We start from the raw sequence: 19,250 nt of genomic DNA, 5'->3' as shown, positions 1-19,250 counted from the left end.
ATTGTTGCACGTAGGGGATTTCTAAAATTTTGATTTTTAAGATTTTTTAAGGCTGTTTGAATTTAAAAAAAAAAATGAAAAAATTTTTAATATGTCGCCATTATTTTTAAAATCCAAATTTTCAAAATCCGGTACGTGCAACGATTACCACGTAGATGCAGATTACAACGCTGTTTCGTTTTTTTGTTTTAGATAATCTATTTTTGAGTTAGAAATCGCACCGTGGTAGGGGAAATTTTTTTGGTGCTCCACAAAAATGCTAACTTTGTAAAAACATGATATTTTTTTATAAAAATTTAGGAGAATAATCTTTAATGTATACTTTATCAAACAAAAAAATCCGATCCCCAAATTTCTTTATTATCCCAATTAAAAAAAATTCCCGAAAATTACCTATTTTTTCGATCTTCACAGTGGCTATCCCCCTTTTAAATACTTTCATAAAAAATTTAATGACACTGAAGTTGACAGATATAAAAATGTTTTTAGATATTTATAGCAATTAAATTATTATAAAAAAAAATTAAATTAAAAAGCTTCACATGTAAAAATTAATAAAAATTACTAGTGAAAATTTTTAGAAGCATTTTTTTATTGTAATTGATTTATTAAAAAAATTTTTAAAATTAACAGTTGACTGCTAACTTCAGTTTTATAATAATTACTGCTTATTTGAGTCACTGAATTAAAATTTTTAATCTTTTATTATTCACCGGTCAAAAAGTAGAACAAATTTATTAAAAACTGTTCATCATACGATTAGATTTATGAAAATAGGTAAAACTTCACATTTGCAATAAAGCTTCCCATTTTTTTAATTTTTTAATTAAAAATGATCAATGTTTACATCTTCTTTGTGTAATATGATATAATATTAAAGTTAACTGACGTTTGACCATTTTTTAATTTTACTTAACAAATAGTATATTACATACCTAGGCCAGTAAAATAAGAAACGTCTCAGATCACATGTAATTGTTGGCCGAGGCGAAGCCGAGGTTGACAAACATGTGGTCTGAAGCTTTACTTTTTACTGGCCAAGGTGTGTATACTATTTTTCTGCTCAACGTAGCCGGAATGTGGAAACTTCGTTTAGCGCAGCGGCCAGAAAGTTGCCACTTTCCGGCCGGAGGGCAGAAAAAAATTTGTTCCGAACAATTATTTTAAAAAAATTGGATTTTTGATTCATCAAAATTTCTAAATATCCATTTTTTATCACTTTTTAAATGCAGCAATTTATTTATTAGAAAAATTATTAAAATCATTGAATATCGACTAAATTAATTTTTATTATTATGATTTAAAAATTAATACACAAAAAATAGAGAAACATTTTTTTTTTTGAATTATAATGAAATGCGATATTAGTTATTATGACGTTCAGGGGTCAGCACAGCCTTATTGACTCAAAAAAAATTATTTTATTTTTAAATATAGTTCCAATAATTGCCACATTTATGTGGGTGTCGCCACTTACATGTTATCTATTAGTTCCACAGTATTCCGCTTTGAGTAGATCGTAGTAGAATTAACAATTATACGGATTATTATTATTCACTGAGTTTTTATGTAAATAAATATACTTATGTGTCAGTTATAATATTAAATACATTAAAAATTGCGGATAACTCAGGTAAATATAAATACATAATATAACTATTATTTATTATTTCGTAGTTGAATTACAAATCTAGGTGCCCTGAATTTGTAATAATGTAACTAGTAGTACAGGTATTATTTCAATCGCCATCTTTGTTACCAATTTCATGTACACATATATCTATATAGATATACATATTTACACACAAATATATACATGCACATACACTTATTACTGTACATCATCAATGCTTGTGAATTGAAAATAATTTCTGCAATTTTATTAGTTGCTTAATTATATTTCTTTATTTATTTATTTATATAATTAAAAATTAAATTAAATATTAAATTTATGGTTTATTTTAGCTACATTCTAAAGTGTACTATCACAGTAATAATTGACCTTGATTTTGTGACAAGAATAATTTAAGTATTACGAAACCCTTTTCTGCTGTCAATACAAATTTTGAATCGATTTTACTTTTGTATTTATCGTGATCTTAAATTAAAAAACAAAAATTTATGATTGATAAAATACTGACGAGGTTCGCATGTCATTAACTCATGAGATGAATATTCATTTTTAATTATCTTTGGTCAATTACCTTCTAATTTAGAAGATGCATTGATATTTTTTTTTTACAGATAACAAACGTGACAAGAATTAGTAAACTTATTCAAAATATTAATTTTAATGACACTGAAGTTGGCAGACATTAAAAATTATTTTAAAATTTTATAATAATTCAATTATTAAAAAAAAAATTTAATTAAAAAGTTTCACATGTGAAAATTAATAAAAATTACAAGTGAAAATTTTTAGAAGCATTTTTTCATTGCAATTGATTTGTTATTAAAATTTTTAAAATTGACAGTTGACGGCTAACTTCAGCATTATAAAAAATTGTCAAGTGTCTGCTAACTTCAACCTCATTAATTTTAAGCCCTAACTGATAAACCCTTTCACCTGAAACAGCAATCGTTTCTTGCAGGCAGTCGAAAAATGTGTTACATCTTTAGTATGTCGGTTTATATATTGAATAAATACAAGAGTTGATTTTAAAACTATACTATCATAATTTTAATTGAACCTTCAAAAATAAAATTTATTATTATTTGAGTATCTATGATATTGATGATTATAAATTATCATCAACTTGCCATAAACTTGATAATGAAATAAAGTGTCTAGGTGTACATCTATATTACAAACTTGTTATTTATTTAATTTGTTAAGGAATCGCAAATAGTTGGGTATTAATAAAAACGAAAGAAAATTAATATCAAACTAACCAGTTTATAAAATTGTGTTGTCCGAATGATTTTGCAATTACTAAAGCTAATATGTTAATTTTACAAGCTATTTTTTTTTCTATAATAAAAAATCGTTAATAAATTGTCTTCAATGAAAGATTTCAATTAAAATAAAATTCAACTGATTTTTATCATCAATTTTTTTCCCACAATAATTGTACGTGAAATTAGTACTCATTTTTTTGTACGTTCAACTCTTATCAATAATTTTTTAGATATTTGTTTTGTTTACCTTTTTAAAACTCCTTAAACTTAGAAATAATTAGATCTATATGAAATATTTAGATGTGTACTTATACAATTTATTCATTAGGCACAATGAATTGAGAGTAAAAAAATGAAATTAAGAGTATTGATATCGATTTAATACTTAGTAGGTTTATAATGTATCGCTTATTCGCTTTTTCATCGTTAACAAACTCAATCCATGTGCTCAATTTTAGCTTTTTACGTAAAAAATTCACGTGAAGAGAAGTTGAGATTATTAACTCTTCATTGCAATTTAAGATTAACTTAAAGCTGAACTTTACTCATTAATATGCGCAATCTGTTTAATGTTTATAAAAAAATTTAGGAAAAGTACAGTAAACATGTAAACAAATTAAACAACTAAAAATAGTTGTTGATAAAAAATAAAATAGTAAATATTCCACTGGGTTTTGAATTAAGTATCTACGTTGGTGGGCTGTTTTGGATGATCGACAGAGCAAAAACGACTATAAAACCAAGTTCAAGGCCACCGACGTTACCGACCCCTTACGTCTTTCCATGCCGCAATATTCATTCTCTATTGCCTATTTCTTCTTCTTCAATCTCCTTTTTCTTTTTGTTTAACTCGTTCTTACATTACATTTATTAGCCGCATCGTGTTCAAAGTACCTACCCTCGCACAAATGTGGAATTTCATACGACATTCACGCAATAGATGCGTAAGGCTCGATGCGTTCTATACAACATTATATCGACACGATATACATCTTTGTTATCTTAAACTCTTTTCCAGCTCCCATCCAAAGCATAAAAGCTTTCTTATAACTAAAGCTCTCGAGACACTTTTTACGGCTCTATTTCATCGATCTATGGAGCTTAAATATATTTTATTATGTTATTATATCCTTCCGTCCTTTTCGAATAATGTTATATCCATAACAATTTTATTTAGGAAAATGTTAATAAACCTTTTGACATAAATCTATCACATGACTCATTTCACTGAGAAAATTTTTTAGCAGCATGCTCCTTGCTGATTTTTTTGGAACATTTAAAATTGTAAAAATATTTTCTCCATAAATATTAAAATTCTCTGAAAAATTGAGCTCTTAATGAATTGATAAATTATTAGCTTTCTGATGAAAATGAAGTTTCATTATAAAAAAAGGTCGTTTGCTAGCCGACATTAAAATAGATTTTCTAGTCTGACCTTCAATTGTAAAATTTTATTCAATTCATGACCCATTTTCATTCCTGAAAATTGTGATATCATGATATCTTAAACGTTAAATTTATAAAATTTTCTAAATAATTATTTTTTTTATATAGTTTTTGAATGTTTGAGCTATAAGAGCTCAAAAATAAACCAATTAAAAGATTTTCGAGCTCAAAAAAACGCGAATTTCTTGAGATGGTCTGCAGGTCAAAAGCTTTTCAGGCTTTTTATCAAAAACCAATTTCGACTTTCTTTTTTTGTCCGAATACGGATAAATAAAAAATGTCAGTCTGTTATTGTTATTTTAAAGTTAATTTCATAGCTTCTATCTATGTATTCAGACCCGTAGATTTTAGATATTTTACTCTTACATTTATATATTTATAGAATTTTTGTTTTAACAATATTAAAATGGCATTCTGATGAAACAACATTCGTAAACAATTTGAGATTATTCTAAACAAGACATGATTCATAAAGTGTTTACGTGAATTTCTACTTCATCCAAATTAACTTCAATCTGTGTATATTTTATGAAATACCTTTTTATAGATGATACCTAAGTTATTTTCTTAAAACGTGTATAATTTTGACAATCAAAAAAATTTTTTCATCATTTTGTCTTAAGTTACAATAGGATAGAAGTAATGTTTGTGGCCAGTGTACTTTTTTTGGCCACTTTATTTTCAAATTGAGGAAATGATTTTCAAAGGAGTATCTTTTTATATTTTAAAAGAGCAGTTTTTTAAATTTTTAAATATTAATTACTTCTAAAATTATAAAGATTTCTAAATGAGAATCGAATTGTAGCTTCATAACCGATAACACTTCATAGGTAAATTAAAAAAGTTCAATAAAAATATTTATAATTAGAGATAACCAGTTTTTTGTCTCAATTAATCAAAAATGAAAAGATACCCCTTTGATACTCAACTCTTCAATTATTGTATAAATATTTCTATAAGCGCAAGACTTGATGAATTCAACTCGTTTAAATTTACTAATAATTCATAAATTCTATAAAAGTTTTACTTAAATAGTTAAATATTTTACAAATTAACTAAAGTATCAAGTGGCCAAAAATGGTACTTCTACCCTAGATATAGATCGTTGTAACAATTAATGATACTTTTTTTATACTTCGCACATATTGGTTTTTTTTTTTTTTTAATTTCTTTTGAAATATACTAAAGTTTGGGAGGTACATAGGCATCATCTTCTACATACATAAAAAAATGATAATTGTTTATGGTAATTGCGTTGTGTCTGACAATTGCAAGAATTCAAGATTCTTAAAAGTTTAAAGGTCAAGTTTTTAAATTAATTTTTATGTATTAAGATATTTTTTAATTAAAATTAAAATTTGAAAATAATTTAGTTTATAATTAAAAGATTGAAAAAAATAAATTTTTCAAAACGAAGTAATTTCTAAAAATCAAAACAAATCTCATAATTGAAAATAAATTTTAGCTGAAAAGAATATTATGAAATAGAGTATGTATCGATAAAAATCGAATACTCACTAGTATGTAAGAAAAAGGCTGACTCGTGTTATGTATCTCAGTAAATCGCAAATTCGTTATTCCCACCCTCGCTTCGTGTATTTTTTATCTTCTTTCATTCGGTTGATTTTATTCTCACGCAGCCTGCTCTACTATACAGCTTATATGTCTCTTATATATTAACGTTACCGTTGTGTCACATATAACAGAGGGAATATAATACCGGGGCGATCGTACAGTCGCGCGCGGTCCACCGAGCTATAAACATCAAATAATTCGCGATAAAAAATACGCGTGCGCGTTAATACGATCACGCTTTTTGAGCTTTAACTAATTCGTCCTGTATTTAATCCGATCCTTTTTATTATTCCTTACCATTTATTACTACCTCGATACAAAAATAAACAATTACTGTTAATATAATAATATATAATCTAAATAAACACTTGAAGCTTTAAACCAAAAGAACATTTATTAATAAAATAAACAGTAAAGGGTAAATCAAATAAATTTGTGAAACATTTATTACTTTTAATTAAAATAACTAAATAATAAAACACGGATTCAATACAGGGATGTATGATAATACGGCCATGGACGCTTGGATTTATGATGTGGTATGTCTCGTGATAATAAAATATTTATAATAATCTGAAAAATTTTCAAATTTTCAAATTCCATTTTTTTAATCTTTTAATTTATGACCGATAAAATTTTCTTTTCACTCGTCTCAAATATTAATTCATTTAATTTTGAATGTTAAGCTGACAATAAACGTCAAGAAAGACAGCTATTTTTTTCTTTACTTATTTTTAAAAAAATTTTTATAATAATTCTTATTGATTTGCATTTTATTTCTAATGACAAAAGTATCAAATATTTGGGAAAAAAAAAAAAAAAAGTTTCATTTCTAAGTTTTGGTCCGAGATTCAAATTTACTTGATTCAAGAGAAAAAATCTTTCTAAATAATTTCATCCGAATCAAACAAAAGAATCCTTGATTAAAAGTAAAATTTATCGAACTGAAAAACAATTTCTTCGTTTAAGAAATATACTGCTCCCTTTAGTATTTCTTCTTTTCAGTGTAATTTATTTTTTTCTCAGTGTACATGTTAGGGATATAATTATTTTATAAAGAATTTTGCGGAAAATGTTCGTAAAAAATCTAATATAATTTATTACAAAAATCAATAAATGAAAAATCAAACAACATAAATATCAAGTAACATAAGAAAATATTTTATTTACATGTTGAAAAATTTGAATCAAATAGCACAAACACTTAGTTCATGACTTAATGTATTTAATTTAACCCTTTTTACTCTATGAAAATTTTACCGGTTTCATGATATAACACTACACAGAAAGAAAAAAAGTCTTGAGTCAAGCGTAAATTTTCTTAAACCACGAAAATCTTAAGGAAGATTAAAAATTTCTTGAATAAAGTTAAAATTTCTTGAACGAAGTTAAATTTTTTTAAGCCAAGAAAATTTTTTCTCGCTCCAAAATAACTTCGGTCTTTCTTATAATTTTCTTGGTTCAAGAAATTTTTTTTTTCTGTGTATAATTATTTATTTTAGAAATCTTCTGTAAACATACGAAATAAATTAATTAAAATGATTAATTAATAGTTCTAATTCAATTCGGTTGATTAGAAATATTTAAGTCATTAATGACTGGATCGAGCAAAACACACAAAATAATATAACACACACGGGAACGCCTTATTCTCTGAATTCCACTGTACAGTTTAGTTTTCAAGGCGTAGGATAAAAAAAAGCTTGCTTATTTTTTGAAGATTGCGATGAGCTCACTCCACTGAAGTAGAAAAAAAAATTTTTTTTCTGGTTTCTTTTTTTACGTTTCGCTGCATTCATCAGTTGCGGTTATTTTTTGACTTTGACTACACACTTAATTATAAATAACATTCAATATATACATACATATTTTGTCTAACAGCCTTCAGAAAAATATACATACTGGTATACTTAATTAATAAATTGCTAAATTTTTTTTATTATTATTAAAAACGAGATTAAACTTGATAAAAAAAAGTTTCTAGCAAAGCGCTATAGAAACTCTTGTTTTTTTTTAGTAAAACTTGTCTAAGATTTTCCCAATTTTTGTAAATCTTTACTTTTAGCACACTAGTCAAATGTGTCCTATTATTTAATGAAACATCTACAAATAAATATTTCATAAACTTTAGTATTGTATACAATATATATTTATGTAATATATATTGAGATAAAAAATGTTAATTAGTTCAAGTTGTTAATTCAAGATCATTTTCTTTATATCCTAAGATTATATTAAAACGTTGAACAGTATGGACAACTGTTATCCAACTGTCTTACATTACAGAACTTTAATTAAATTATAAAATATAAATATTAATTAACAACTTGAAAAATTAGTTTATTGATCGAAAAAATAAAAATGTCTATATTTACAATAAAACTTTTATTAACTTTCAAACTATTTTATCTAAAAATAATTTTCACGTGGAAATAATATATTAAATTATGAATTAATAATAATCGTATTCAACCAAAATAAGCTAACAATCCTTTGTTAAATAATAATAATATAAAACTAAAATAACAAAAAAAAAAGTAAAACGTAAAAAAAACTTGATATTCATCTCATATGTCTGAATCGATAATCAATGCTCCAGTCTCGTCTACAAGACTCGCATAAATAATTCCTCCGCTATCTCGAAGAAATAAAATAGAAAAGTCTATGCTAGAATAAACTTGGCCATTTCATTTATTTATTTACTTATTTTAATTTATTTATATTTTTGTTTTTTAATCTAGAAAAAAAGATATGTGACAAATGATATTAGTAAAATTAAACGTGAATATGGATATCGAATTAAAATTTTACATTTTATATGAATATCATTTTAATTTGAAATTTTTTATGAGTTTTCTGGGATGATCTTTTAAAATGTGTATACGTATGTGTAGGGGGGACACCGGGTGTAACATGAGACACGGTACTAGACAGTCGTATCATCATCTAAAATATAAAATTCGTAATTAAACTGGTTAGCTTAATACCAAAACTTATCGATAAAAATGGATCTTGATTTCTTATTAGTTAGGATAAGAGCAATTAAAATTTTTAATAAATCAATTAAATATAATTAATATTTTATCACATCTAATCACATCTAAACAGATTTAACTCGTATTAAAGTAGTACACAGAAAAAAAAATTAACTTGAATCAAGTGAATAATTTTGAAGAACTTCATCTTCTTGATTTGAGCAAAAAAATTCTTAGACTAAGAAATTTTTCTTGATTTAAGTAAATTTTATTTGATTCAAGAATTTTTGTCTTGATTCAAGTTAATTTTTTTTTCTGTGTAGACACGCAAAAAATTTTTTTTTAGTTTTGACTCCAGTATTTTTTCAAAAAATGTCATAAATCAAAATTAACAAATATTTGATAATTTTTAGAATTTTTTAAACAAATAATAAATTATTATAAAAAATTTTTCACTTACAGGAATTTAAAAAGTAATAATAATACTTTATTTAGCTAAGAGCTATTTACAACTTCTTTTCATAAAAACTATTAATAGAAATGTAAAAAAAAAATTTTTTTTAATTACTTATTCATTCGTTAAACAAAACCAGAAGTGATTAGATGTTCGCTGATTCCAGTATAATAAAAAGTATTACATCGAAGTTATACATTTTATAACTTTGATTCCGCGAATAAAAGACCCGTCGTAGTCAGTCACAGATATTTTGCGTATCGTAACTGTGCAAAAGTTTTTTTATACATTTTTTAGGTATTTTAGTACATATTTATATAAATAGGAAGATTTAAAATGTATACTATAATGTAATGTAGTATAAACAATTTTATATTCAAGTGTATGTAATGGTTACTGGGCGAGGTAGGCGTCGTCATGCGGGGGGAGTCAAGTTTAAGGCCACGAGACGTCGGTGACGTCACTCTCCACAGCCGGGCCAGCCCTAACCTTGGACACTATGTAACCAGGCAAATTCTCCAATCCAATGTTTTCGAGTAGAGTGCCATCGTATCGTCTGACTTAAACTTGTCTCAACACATAACAATATAATTTTATTAAATCTTTACAGTCTTTCTTGTTTTTCTCATTCTTATTTTTTTTTTTTTTTTAATTTTATTTTATCTACACTTGTAGATTTTTTTAAAAATCTCGAATTGAAAATCTGGTTTTCAGGATGCGATTAACATGCTCACGTGAGTTAGTACTCTATTGAATTGCATTTAACTCTGCTTAGTGTTTTCATCAGATGATTACTTGATGCATAATATTCATGACTCAAAGCAGATTTGAATTTGATACTTATTTTAAATAAAATATAAATATCCTTAAAAAAAAAAAAAAAGATATAGATAACGACATTACATTGAAATTTAAATTTTTGTTAAAAAAACAATAATTTTATACTTACACTTGAATATTGTGTTGCCGAATTTTTTAAGCTGACCTCGGACAACAAGACTTATCAGTAGACTTTAATTTCGTAATATAATGTGATACATTGGTTTTAAAAATTAACAAAAATTTTCTTTACAGTTTATTGCTGCAACCTAATTTTGCGATAGAGCACTTGTAGTTGATAGGCGACCCCCAGTTGTGTCTTTATACTTGTGCATGAACGGAGTAACAATCTAGTAATTGAGCTAATACACGAACATTACTAATATAACTTACTGAGCTGCAATATTATAGTTTATAGTTGCATGTGGCTTACTCTTCGTTTATATACACAATAATAATATAATATAATATAATCTAAGAACAATTTTTATCTCTATTACAAATATGTGTTTTATATACAACTAATTATATAGCTAATTTTAACGGAGCATTAAAATTTATTTTTAAATAATAAATCTTAGTAACTATTTATTTATTTTTATTTTGCATAATAGTAAACTAAGCGTCATAAATTTTATTTATTACAAAATTAAGAGAGTAAAATTAAATTTATAGTTTGTAGTTGGTTTTATATGTCTAGTAGAGTAGACATTTCTTTAGTCAGACTTGAGAAATTTTTAGTTAACTGTTATTATTATTATTGTTGTTGTTATTATTATAAATAATTAATTGTGACATAATGAAAATTCATAATATTGCTTTTATTTATCCGATTTTTTATTTAATTTTCTTTGTTTACTTTTCATTTTTAATGTCTGTCGGAATACATAACTTAACGGTTGTATTAAATTTGACGTAACGGTTTCATTTTCACTGAATAAAAAGAAAATAAAAATATATTACTATTTAAAAAAAAAAATTAATCGGTTTCAAACAGTACATGTGACGCACATTCACATGTATATGTATATTTTTTTATCGATCGAGGTACGTGGTGTTTTTCGGGAATATAAAAAACGTCGGAGGAGGGTTGTAATGGTCAGGGTCATCGGATGAAATAATATTAAGCTTTGAAACGAATTTTCTTTAGAGTAAATATAAATAAAAAACACTTAACATTTAAATTGTAGGGGAGTTTTTTAACCAGTGAATATTATTTTGACAGCTCAAAATATTTTTTTTTACACATTTATTTTTCTTTATTGATCAAGTGCTAAAATTTGTTCTATTTGATAAAAGATGCACTTGGTAACGGATAACGTATAAGTTAAATTGTGATAAGCCGCTGAGCGAGGTCAGGCACCCTCATAGATAAGAAAATCCTTAAAAAATTAATTTAATTTAAAAAATTTGTTTATTCATTGTTTATCGGTGTTTTGGTAAACTATATTGAATAATCTTGGGGATTCGAAGTAATTAGCAATTAAGCTTACTTGAATTTAGTCGTTTTTCGCGTCTTAAGTTTACACACCGGTAAAATGACAAAAATTATTTAAATTCATTAAAATTTTTTCATCCGCTATTCAAGCAAGTCGCAAATTTTGATACAGCGATCACTGGAAGCAAAAGATTCATGAGCACATACTACAAACTCGTCCTTAAAGCCTCAGGCCGCCATCAGTTTCATCAATAAATTTTTTTTCCTTCATCAACTTTGATTGCCGCGTAGCAAAAAATGTCCGTCAAATTAATATTTACAGTCTACTATAAAATTATTATTTACAAAAAGTTAAATTAAATAATTTATATTTTTAATCAGTGTGTTATTTGACATTTTAATTTATTTGAAAATAATAACGACGATTTGATTACTATAATAAAAATTGAATAATATTAGCGATGGACATGATAGCAAAATAAAAATATTATTTATTATTATTATTATTCAAATGTTTGATTTGTTTTATAATTATTATTAGAATAATGAAAAGCAATTATCAGTAAAATTTTTTATTTCGATCGGTCCTACAAGGATTACTAAAAAATTCTTAAAAAAAAAAAAAAATTTTTAAAAAAAAAAAAAAGATTCGCAGTGGTAGATTTCAAGGCTGATGCCGTTGCGGCCTAACGTCGACGTCGGACATTTCCGTCGACGATCGGAGTCTAAAATTGCAATGGCGCGTCAGGCTTGGCCTTCGCGATTCTACAGCTTGTTCTCTCAGAAAAGCCAAGTTCAAGGCCGACAAGACCAAGTCTCTGTACGTCACTTATGTATAGAAAATTTTTCTTCCTTCTTTTATTATCTTATTATGTTATTTTGTAATCAGTTTTATTATTTTTTTACTTTTCACAACATAAGCGCCTTTTGTCTTTCCTACTTTACTATTAACCACTCTCTTCATAATAAAGATCTTACTTAATAGAAAAGATCTGTATTATTTTTACCGATAACAAAAAGCTTTTGCAAAAAATCATAACATGTAATATCGGGTAAGGATCGAAAGACCGAATAAAACTACCCGGGAGACTGCCGAATCTTACGCAACCCCACCCGTTATTTGCGATTCTTTCGAGAAAACTTTTAAAAATAGTCATTTAAAAAAACATTTAAAATTAAAAGTTTGTAAAATTTGTTACAAGCATTTGAAATTCTTTTATTTATTTTAAAATATCATCGTTGAATAGGAGAGTTTATATAATCATTTTTTTTAATCATGAAATTCTTCTTTAACTATAGTTATCTGATTAGTAGCGATCTTAGTGAAAATCTGAAAAATAATTTGATAAACGGTCGACCCTGTAGGCCATTCTGGTACTTCTCACTATTATATATCTTCGAGTTCACAAATAAAAGTTTTACAAATTTTCAAGCTCTTTGACAAAAAAATAACTTGTTACTCAAAAAAATTCTAACATAAAATTTATGCTAAAATTATTCTAAATAAACACTTATTCCGAAATTTTTCTACATAGAAAAAAAAATTAACTTGAATCAAGAAAAAAAATTTTGAACCAAGAAAATAATTTTGAAGAGATTCATTGTCTCGAATCAAAATGAAAAATTTTTAAATCAAGCCAGATTCACTTAAACCAAGAAAAATTTCGTAGTTTAAGAATTTTTCTACTCAAAGCAAGAAAATGAAATTCTTCAAAATTGTTTCTTTGATTCAAGTTAATTTTTTTTTTTTTCTGTGTACAATGATATTTATTGAATGAGTCGACCAAATCCGATGCGGTTTGCAGCAGCATTCAATGCAGTTTTTTCATCCGAATAAAAAATTTTAAATTATGTTGAAGAAAAATAATTTTTTTTTTTCGATGATATCTTTTAAATAAATCGAGCGATTTGTGGAAATTGACGTTATTTTTTAATTTTAAAAGCTGATTAGATTGCGAAAATTATCAATACAGCAGTTCGCAAAATATTCAAAAAAAATATTTCTTTTCAAAAATTTTAATTTAAAAATTTTTTTAAATCTATTGAATCGAATTGGTCCAAATTTATACTAAATATAACGGCAATAGAACTCTTTCAATTGATGTAAATCGCTTCCCGATAGGTCAAGACATGGAAGGTTTACACTCACTCAACTTTTTTACGTATGAATAATCACATAACACTGAAGTTAACGGATATTAAAAATTTTTTTAGAATTTTATAGCGATTAAATCATTAAAAAAAATTAACTAAAAAGTTTCACATGTGGAAATTAATAAAAATTACAAGTGAAAATTTTTAGATACATTTTTTTATTGTAATTAATTTGTTAAAAAAATTTGTTACTCAACTCCCATTTTCAAACTGATTATACTGCTATTTTATTTTGGTTTTTAAAAATGTATAACTCATGAATTTTTAAAGATTAAGGACTAAAAATTTACACACGAGTTTCTCTTGCTATGTACTACAACTTTTCAAAAAATTAGCTAAATGAAGAGTGTGGTTTTTAAAATTCGTCCATTTCGTATGAAATTTATTTGTTTATGTTTAGATAAATTATTCTTTGCATAGATAAGACACGGATAATATTTCAACAGTGCAAATAAATAAATAATATCTATTGAATTTTCAACAATTAATTTTTTTATGATTATATTTTAACATAAAAATTTGTTAGCAGTGTTTCAACTTAACACAAAAAATTACGTCAATAAAAGTAGAGATATAATTAATATTATTTAATAGTTTAATTTTTTCGAGGTTACAGACATGCAATTTAACATGGTAACCTTCGATCATGAAATTAAATGATTCAGCCTTAAAATCTGTAGAGTTCAAGGGTAACTGGAGTTATTTCTTTTCCCTTTTCGTCATTTGTTTCTAAAACTGTGATTCGACATAATATAAATGCACATGTTTATATTTATTTCGGTCTTTCTATAACTACATAATTGATGTGTCTTGAAATAATTATTCTATAATTGCTTCAAGTTTTATTTTTTATCATCATTTTTCTATTCTTCTAAAAAGCTTTACTTGATAGTTAGGGGGACAAGTTGTTGTGAAACGGCAAAAAAAAATAGAGACAGAGAAAAAAAAATTAAGAACAAGCGAAAAAAATTCTTGGTAGTCAGTTCTAAAAATGCTTTACTTGCCTCGAACTTAAAAATAGTAACCGTAAAAAAAAGTGCAATATTTTCTCAAGATTTTAACTTTAAACTTAGACACGAAAAAAATTTTCGTCCTTATCGTGTTTTATGCGTTTTGATTTTTATTTATACGTATTTATTTATTGTTTCTTTTCATTGAATAAAATAATATGCAACAACGAATAAATATCACTCTTGATAAGATAAAAATAAATAATACAAATAATAATTTTTTATTTTCGATAAGATAATTTAATGTATATTAAAATTAATGACAATATTTTTTTACAATTATTTGTTTAGGTCTGCATGATGTCCGGCAATACTACTGATACTATGATTCCAAACAATAGAACAGTACCGAATATAAAGCAGGAAATTGAGAATCCAACAACGCCAACACAAAATTATCACCAAGTCTGTTCACCTAGTACAACAATTCAACATCAAGAGGTAAAGACTTTTATCATTAGCCTTGAAAATTTAATTCATGAATTAATTATTTAAGCGGTGCTAATAAATTAATCATTTTATTATCATTCTTAATAAAATAATATTTTAGGTCCTTCGTGATATGGATATCACAGAATACGGTGGTGGTGGCGGCAGTGGTGATGGAAGTGGTACGAGTCCTGGTAGTCCTGAAATGCAACATTGTTCATCAACAACACAACCAATTGGTACTCCTGAGGTTAATATAATATTTTGTTGACTTATTTATCATAGTAATTATTATTATACGTGTATATTGATATTCGTCACGTTTACTTAAAAAAATTATTCATTTCTACATATATTAAATATTTTATAGTATGTAAAAATAGACTCTGAGGAAAATTCAATGCTTCGGTTAAAAAATATTTATGACATTAAATTTAGCTGTCACTGCACAATTGTTTTAATTTTTTTTAACAAATAAATTATAGCAAAAAAAAATTTATTAAAAAAATGGACTTGTAAAAATTTTAATAAATTAAAAATGCAATTTTTTAGAATAAATTTTTTTATTAGAGAAAATTAAAAAATTGTCAAGTGACAGCTAACTTTAATGTCATAAAATATTTTTAGGGCTTGAGAATTTGATTATCCGATAATTGTCACTATAAATATTATTGTCTCTCGGTTTTAAAAATTTTTTTAATAAGTCTTGTTTAATTGAAACTCTATATCATGTATTTATTAAAAAATTATTTATAGTAATTCTAGAATCAAAAAATTTTTTTTCAAACTTTTGCCTTTTATTAGTTCGAACATACAATTATTTTTTTTTAAGGAAGTATTGATGTGGATAATAACGATAGACATGTATTTTTTTTTTTTTTTTTTTAGAATGGAGTCAAAGAAGAAGATATGGTACCAAGACGACTGTGTCTAGTATGCGGAGACGTAGCGAGTGGTTTTCATTATGGTGTAGCTTCATGTGAAGCGTGCAAAGCATTTTTCAAACGAACGATACAAGGTAAATTAATATCCTGTTGGGATTTATAATGTTTCATGAATGTTATTTATTTCTATCAGATAGCACCATCCGTAACAGAGAAAACTAAATTTAAGAAATATTCAATAATATTTACTTTTCTTAGCAGTTTGAAGTTATTTGAATATTATATAGGTTTATTTTAGTGTAATTAATATATACTGGTGCTGTCTGGAAAAGGAGCGTGAATATAATGATAAAATAGCAAGCAATTTTACAGGAAATATTGAGTATACTTGTCCAGCAAATGGTGAGTGCGAGATCAATAAGAAAAGAAGAAAAGCATGTCAAGCATGTAGGTTCCAAAAGTGCTTAAGACAAGGAATGCTCAAAGAGGGTGTACGGTTGGATCGTGTACGTGGTGGTAGACAAAAATACCGAAGAGCCACAGATCCTTATTTACCTGTTAAAACAGTTACACTTGAAGGTAAATAATTATTTATTTTTTGAATTATTCAATAAATATTTTTTGTTTGTCTTATTTAATTTATTAAAAACATTCATGTTTGCTTTTATTTTGTGTTCAATGATTAAAATTAATAATTCATTTTTTTTCAATTTTTATTAACACCTGCATTTATGCTTATTGATAAAAAAAAAAAATAATAATAATAATGGATGACATGAATAAATAACTTCATTTTTTTTATTTATTGTTTTAAGCCAACGTAGGATTATCAGGATCTGGAGATACAAGTAAGTTCAGCCTCTTCTACACACATGATTGCATGCTATCATCCATCATTATTATTTGTTCTGCATCGTCATTATCATTCTTATTATTTTTATTATTATCAATAATGTTGTTTATTTGTAATTTTAACTTTGCATAATTATTTTCAATACTAATCTTCATTATTAATAAACTCACACTCATACATCAATTTTTTCTTTTCATTTTTTCATTTTATCAATTCTTATTAATTAACATAAATTACTTTATAACTATTGTTATTAATTGGTTTCATTAATTATAGATAATAAAATGATTGAAGCGCTCGTGGCATGTGAACCGGACACTTTACAGGTGTTTACTGCAACTACGCCTACACTTGACACTGACCAACGAGTACTTGGTCAAATGTCCGATCTTTATGATCGTGAACTTGTTGGTATTATTGGTAAGTTTTTTTTTTTTTTTTTTTTTTTGTAGTATCAGCTGTTATTATCGATATAAATTTAATAATTTTTATTTTAAAATATAGGATGGGCAAAACAAATTCCCGGTTTTAGTAGTATTGCATTAAATGATCAAATGCGTCTTCTGCAAAGTACGTGGGCAGAAATATTGACATTTAGTTTAGCGTGGAGAAGTATGCCGAATACAGGACGTTTGAGGTTCGCACAGGATTTCACATTAGATGAAAGGCTTGCTCGTGAGTCTCATTGCACTGATCTTTATAATCATGTAAGTATGTTCTTTTCTAGGGAAAAAATGGATAACAATAGTAATAATATTAAAAAATCGCAGATAGTTGGAATTAATAAATGACAAATTAAACAATCATGTTATTGTTATTACTGCTACGTTTCGACTCTTTATTGAGTCTTCATCAGGCTGATAACCAGTAGGGTAGAAGTACTGTTTTTGGCCACCTTAGCACCGTTTTTGGCCAGTTAACATGTGAATTAATTTATAAAAAATTATAATATTATCACCATATTTTTGTGGAGTTTTAAAAAATTTATATTAAAACAAATTGAGTTTTTAATGGATTATTAATATGAATTCATTTCTATCGTTTATTTGGACAATAAATGGCCATAAACGGTACAGTAGCCACAAACGGTACTTTTACCCTACATGAAAGTAGTCAAGCAAAACAATGTATGTTAAAAAATTGTTTATCTGAGAACACATTCTATTTTTCTTTTTGTAACTAATTAAAAATTTTTTAAATTACATAAAAAGAATTGATAACGTCACAAACCAAATTAAAACACATGAACAATAAAAAATGTTTTAATTTGGTTTGTGACGTTATCAATTCTTTTTATGTAATTTAAAAAATTTTTAATTAGTTACAAAAAAAAAAAATAGAATGTGTTCTCAGATAAACAATTTTTTAACATACATTATTTTGCTTGACTACTTTCATGTACTGGTTATGAGCCTGATGAAGACTCAATAAAGAGTCGAAACGTCGCAATAATAACAATAACATGATTGTTTAATTTGTTATTTATTAATTCCAACTACCTGCGATTTTTTCATATTATTTTATAATTTTTGATGCGATAGAAAATGGAAATAATAGTAATAATAATAATAATAATAATAAATAAAATTTTAGTGCATCCAGGTTGTTGAAAGAATTCAAAGATTAAGCCTGTCGAGGGAAGAATTTTTTTATTTTAAAAGCATTGATACTGACCAATAGTGATGTAAGACTAGATGAGCCTCAAGCATTGTATCGTCTTCGTGATGGTATTTTAACAGCATTATCTGACTTGGTATCAACAGTACGGCAGGGTCAAGCAGTACGTGCTACACAAAATATGTTTTTAATATTACCAAGTTTACGGCAAGCTGACAATATTGTAAGAAGATTTTGGTCAAGTGTTTATAGAACCGGTAAAGTACCGATGAATAAGCTCTTTGTTGAAATGCTAGAACCTTCTGCTTATCGATGAGATAACGTGAGCTCGATCGACCTTGAAATTGAGATGCGAAGGCCGATCGACGTGGAAACAGCACCAACAGTTCAGCTGTTGTGATTTATTCTATTTGTACAGAGAAATGAATTGTGATGGAGTTATATTATGAAGAATTACGTCAGGGATATATATTAACTAATAACGTATAATATACGTTTTGAACAATGTTCAAATATTGATTGCAAACGTTTATATACTATACAGTCATTACGACAAGTTAGTGAGAGAAATGTATGCTGTTAGATTCTGAATGCTTGCTTTGTTAATGTTAATGTACTGCTACTGCTGCTGCTGCTGCTGCTGCTGCTGCTGCTGCTGCTGCTGCTGCTGCTGCTGCTGCTGCTGCTGCTGCTGCTGC

The 19,250-nt window shown here is 26.2% G+C and overlaps 1 protein-coding gene across 1 annotated transcript; it reads left to right on the top strand.

Annotated features, from left to right (window-relative positions):
• Positions 1-6,100: 6,100 nt before the first annotated feature.
• On the top strand, positions 6,101-19,134 carry Err (estrogen-related receptor). The gene is given in 10 exon segments (XM_074249463.1): positions 6,101-6,458; positions 15,061-15,210; positions 15,320-15,448; positions 16,087-16,216; positions 16,440-16,661; positions 16,898-16,930; positions 17,212-17,355; positions 17,440-17,642; positions 18,529-18,579; positions 18,581-19,134. Coding segments are annotated over 10 exon segments (1,392 nt in total). The 5' UTR covers positions 6,101-6,416; the 3' UTR covers positions 18,869-19,134.
• The last annotated feature ends 116 nt before the right edge of the window (positions 19,135-19,250 follow it).

Source organism: Cotesia typhae, unplaced genomic scaffold (genome assembly GCF_013202065.1).
Source record: "Cotesia typhae breed Kobodo isofemale line unplaced genomic scaffold, CoteBio_Ctyphae contig_5, whole genome shotgun sequence".
Lineage (NCBI taxonomy): Eukaryota > Metazoa > Arthropoda > Insecta > Hymenoptera > Braconidae > Cotesia > Cotesia typhae.
This window is presented reverse-complemented; position numbering and strand designations above follow the sequence as displayed.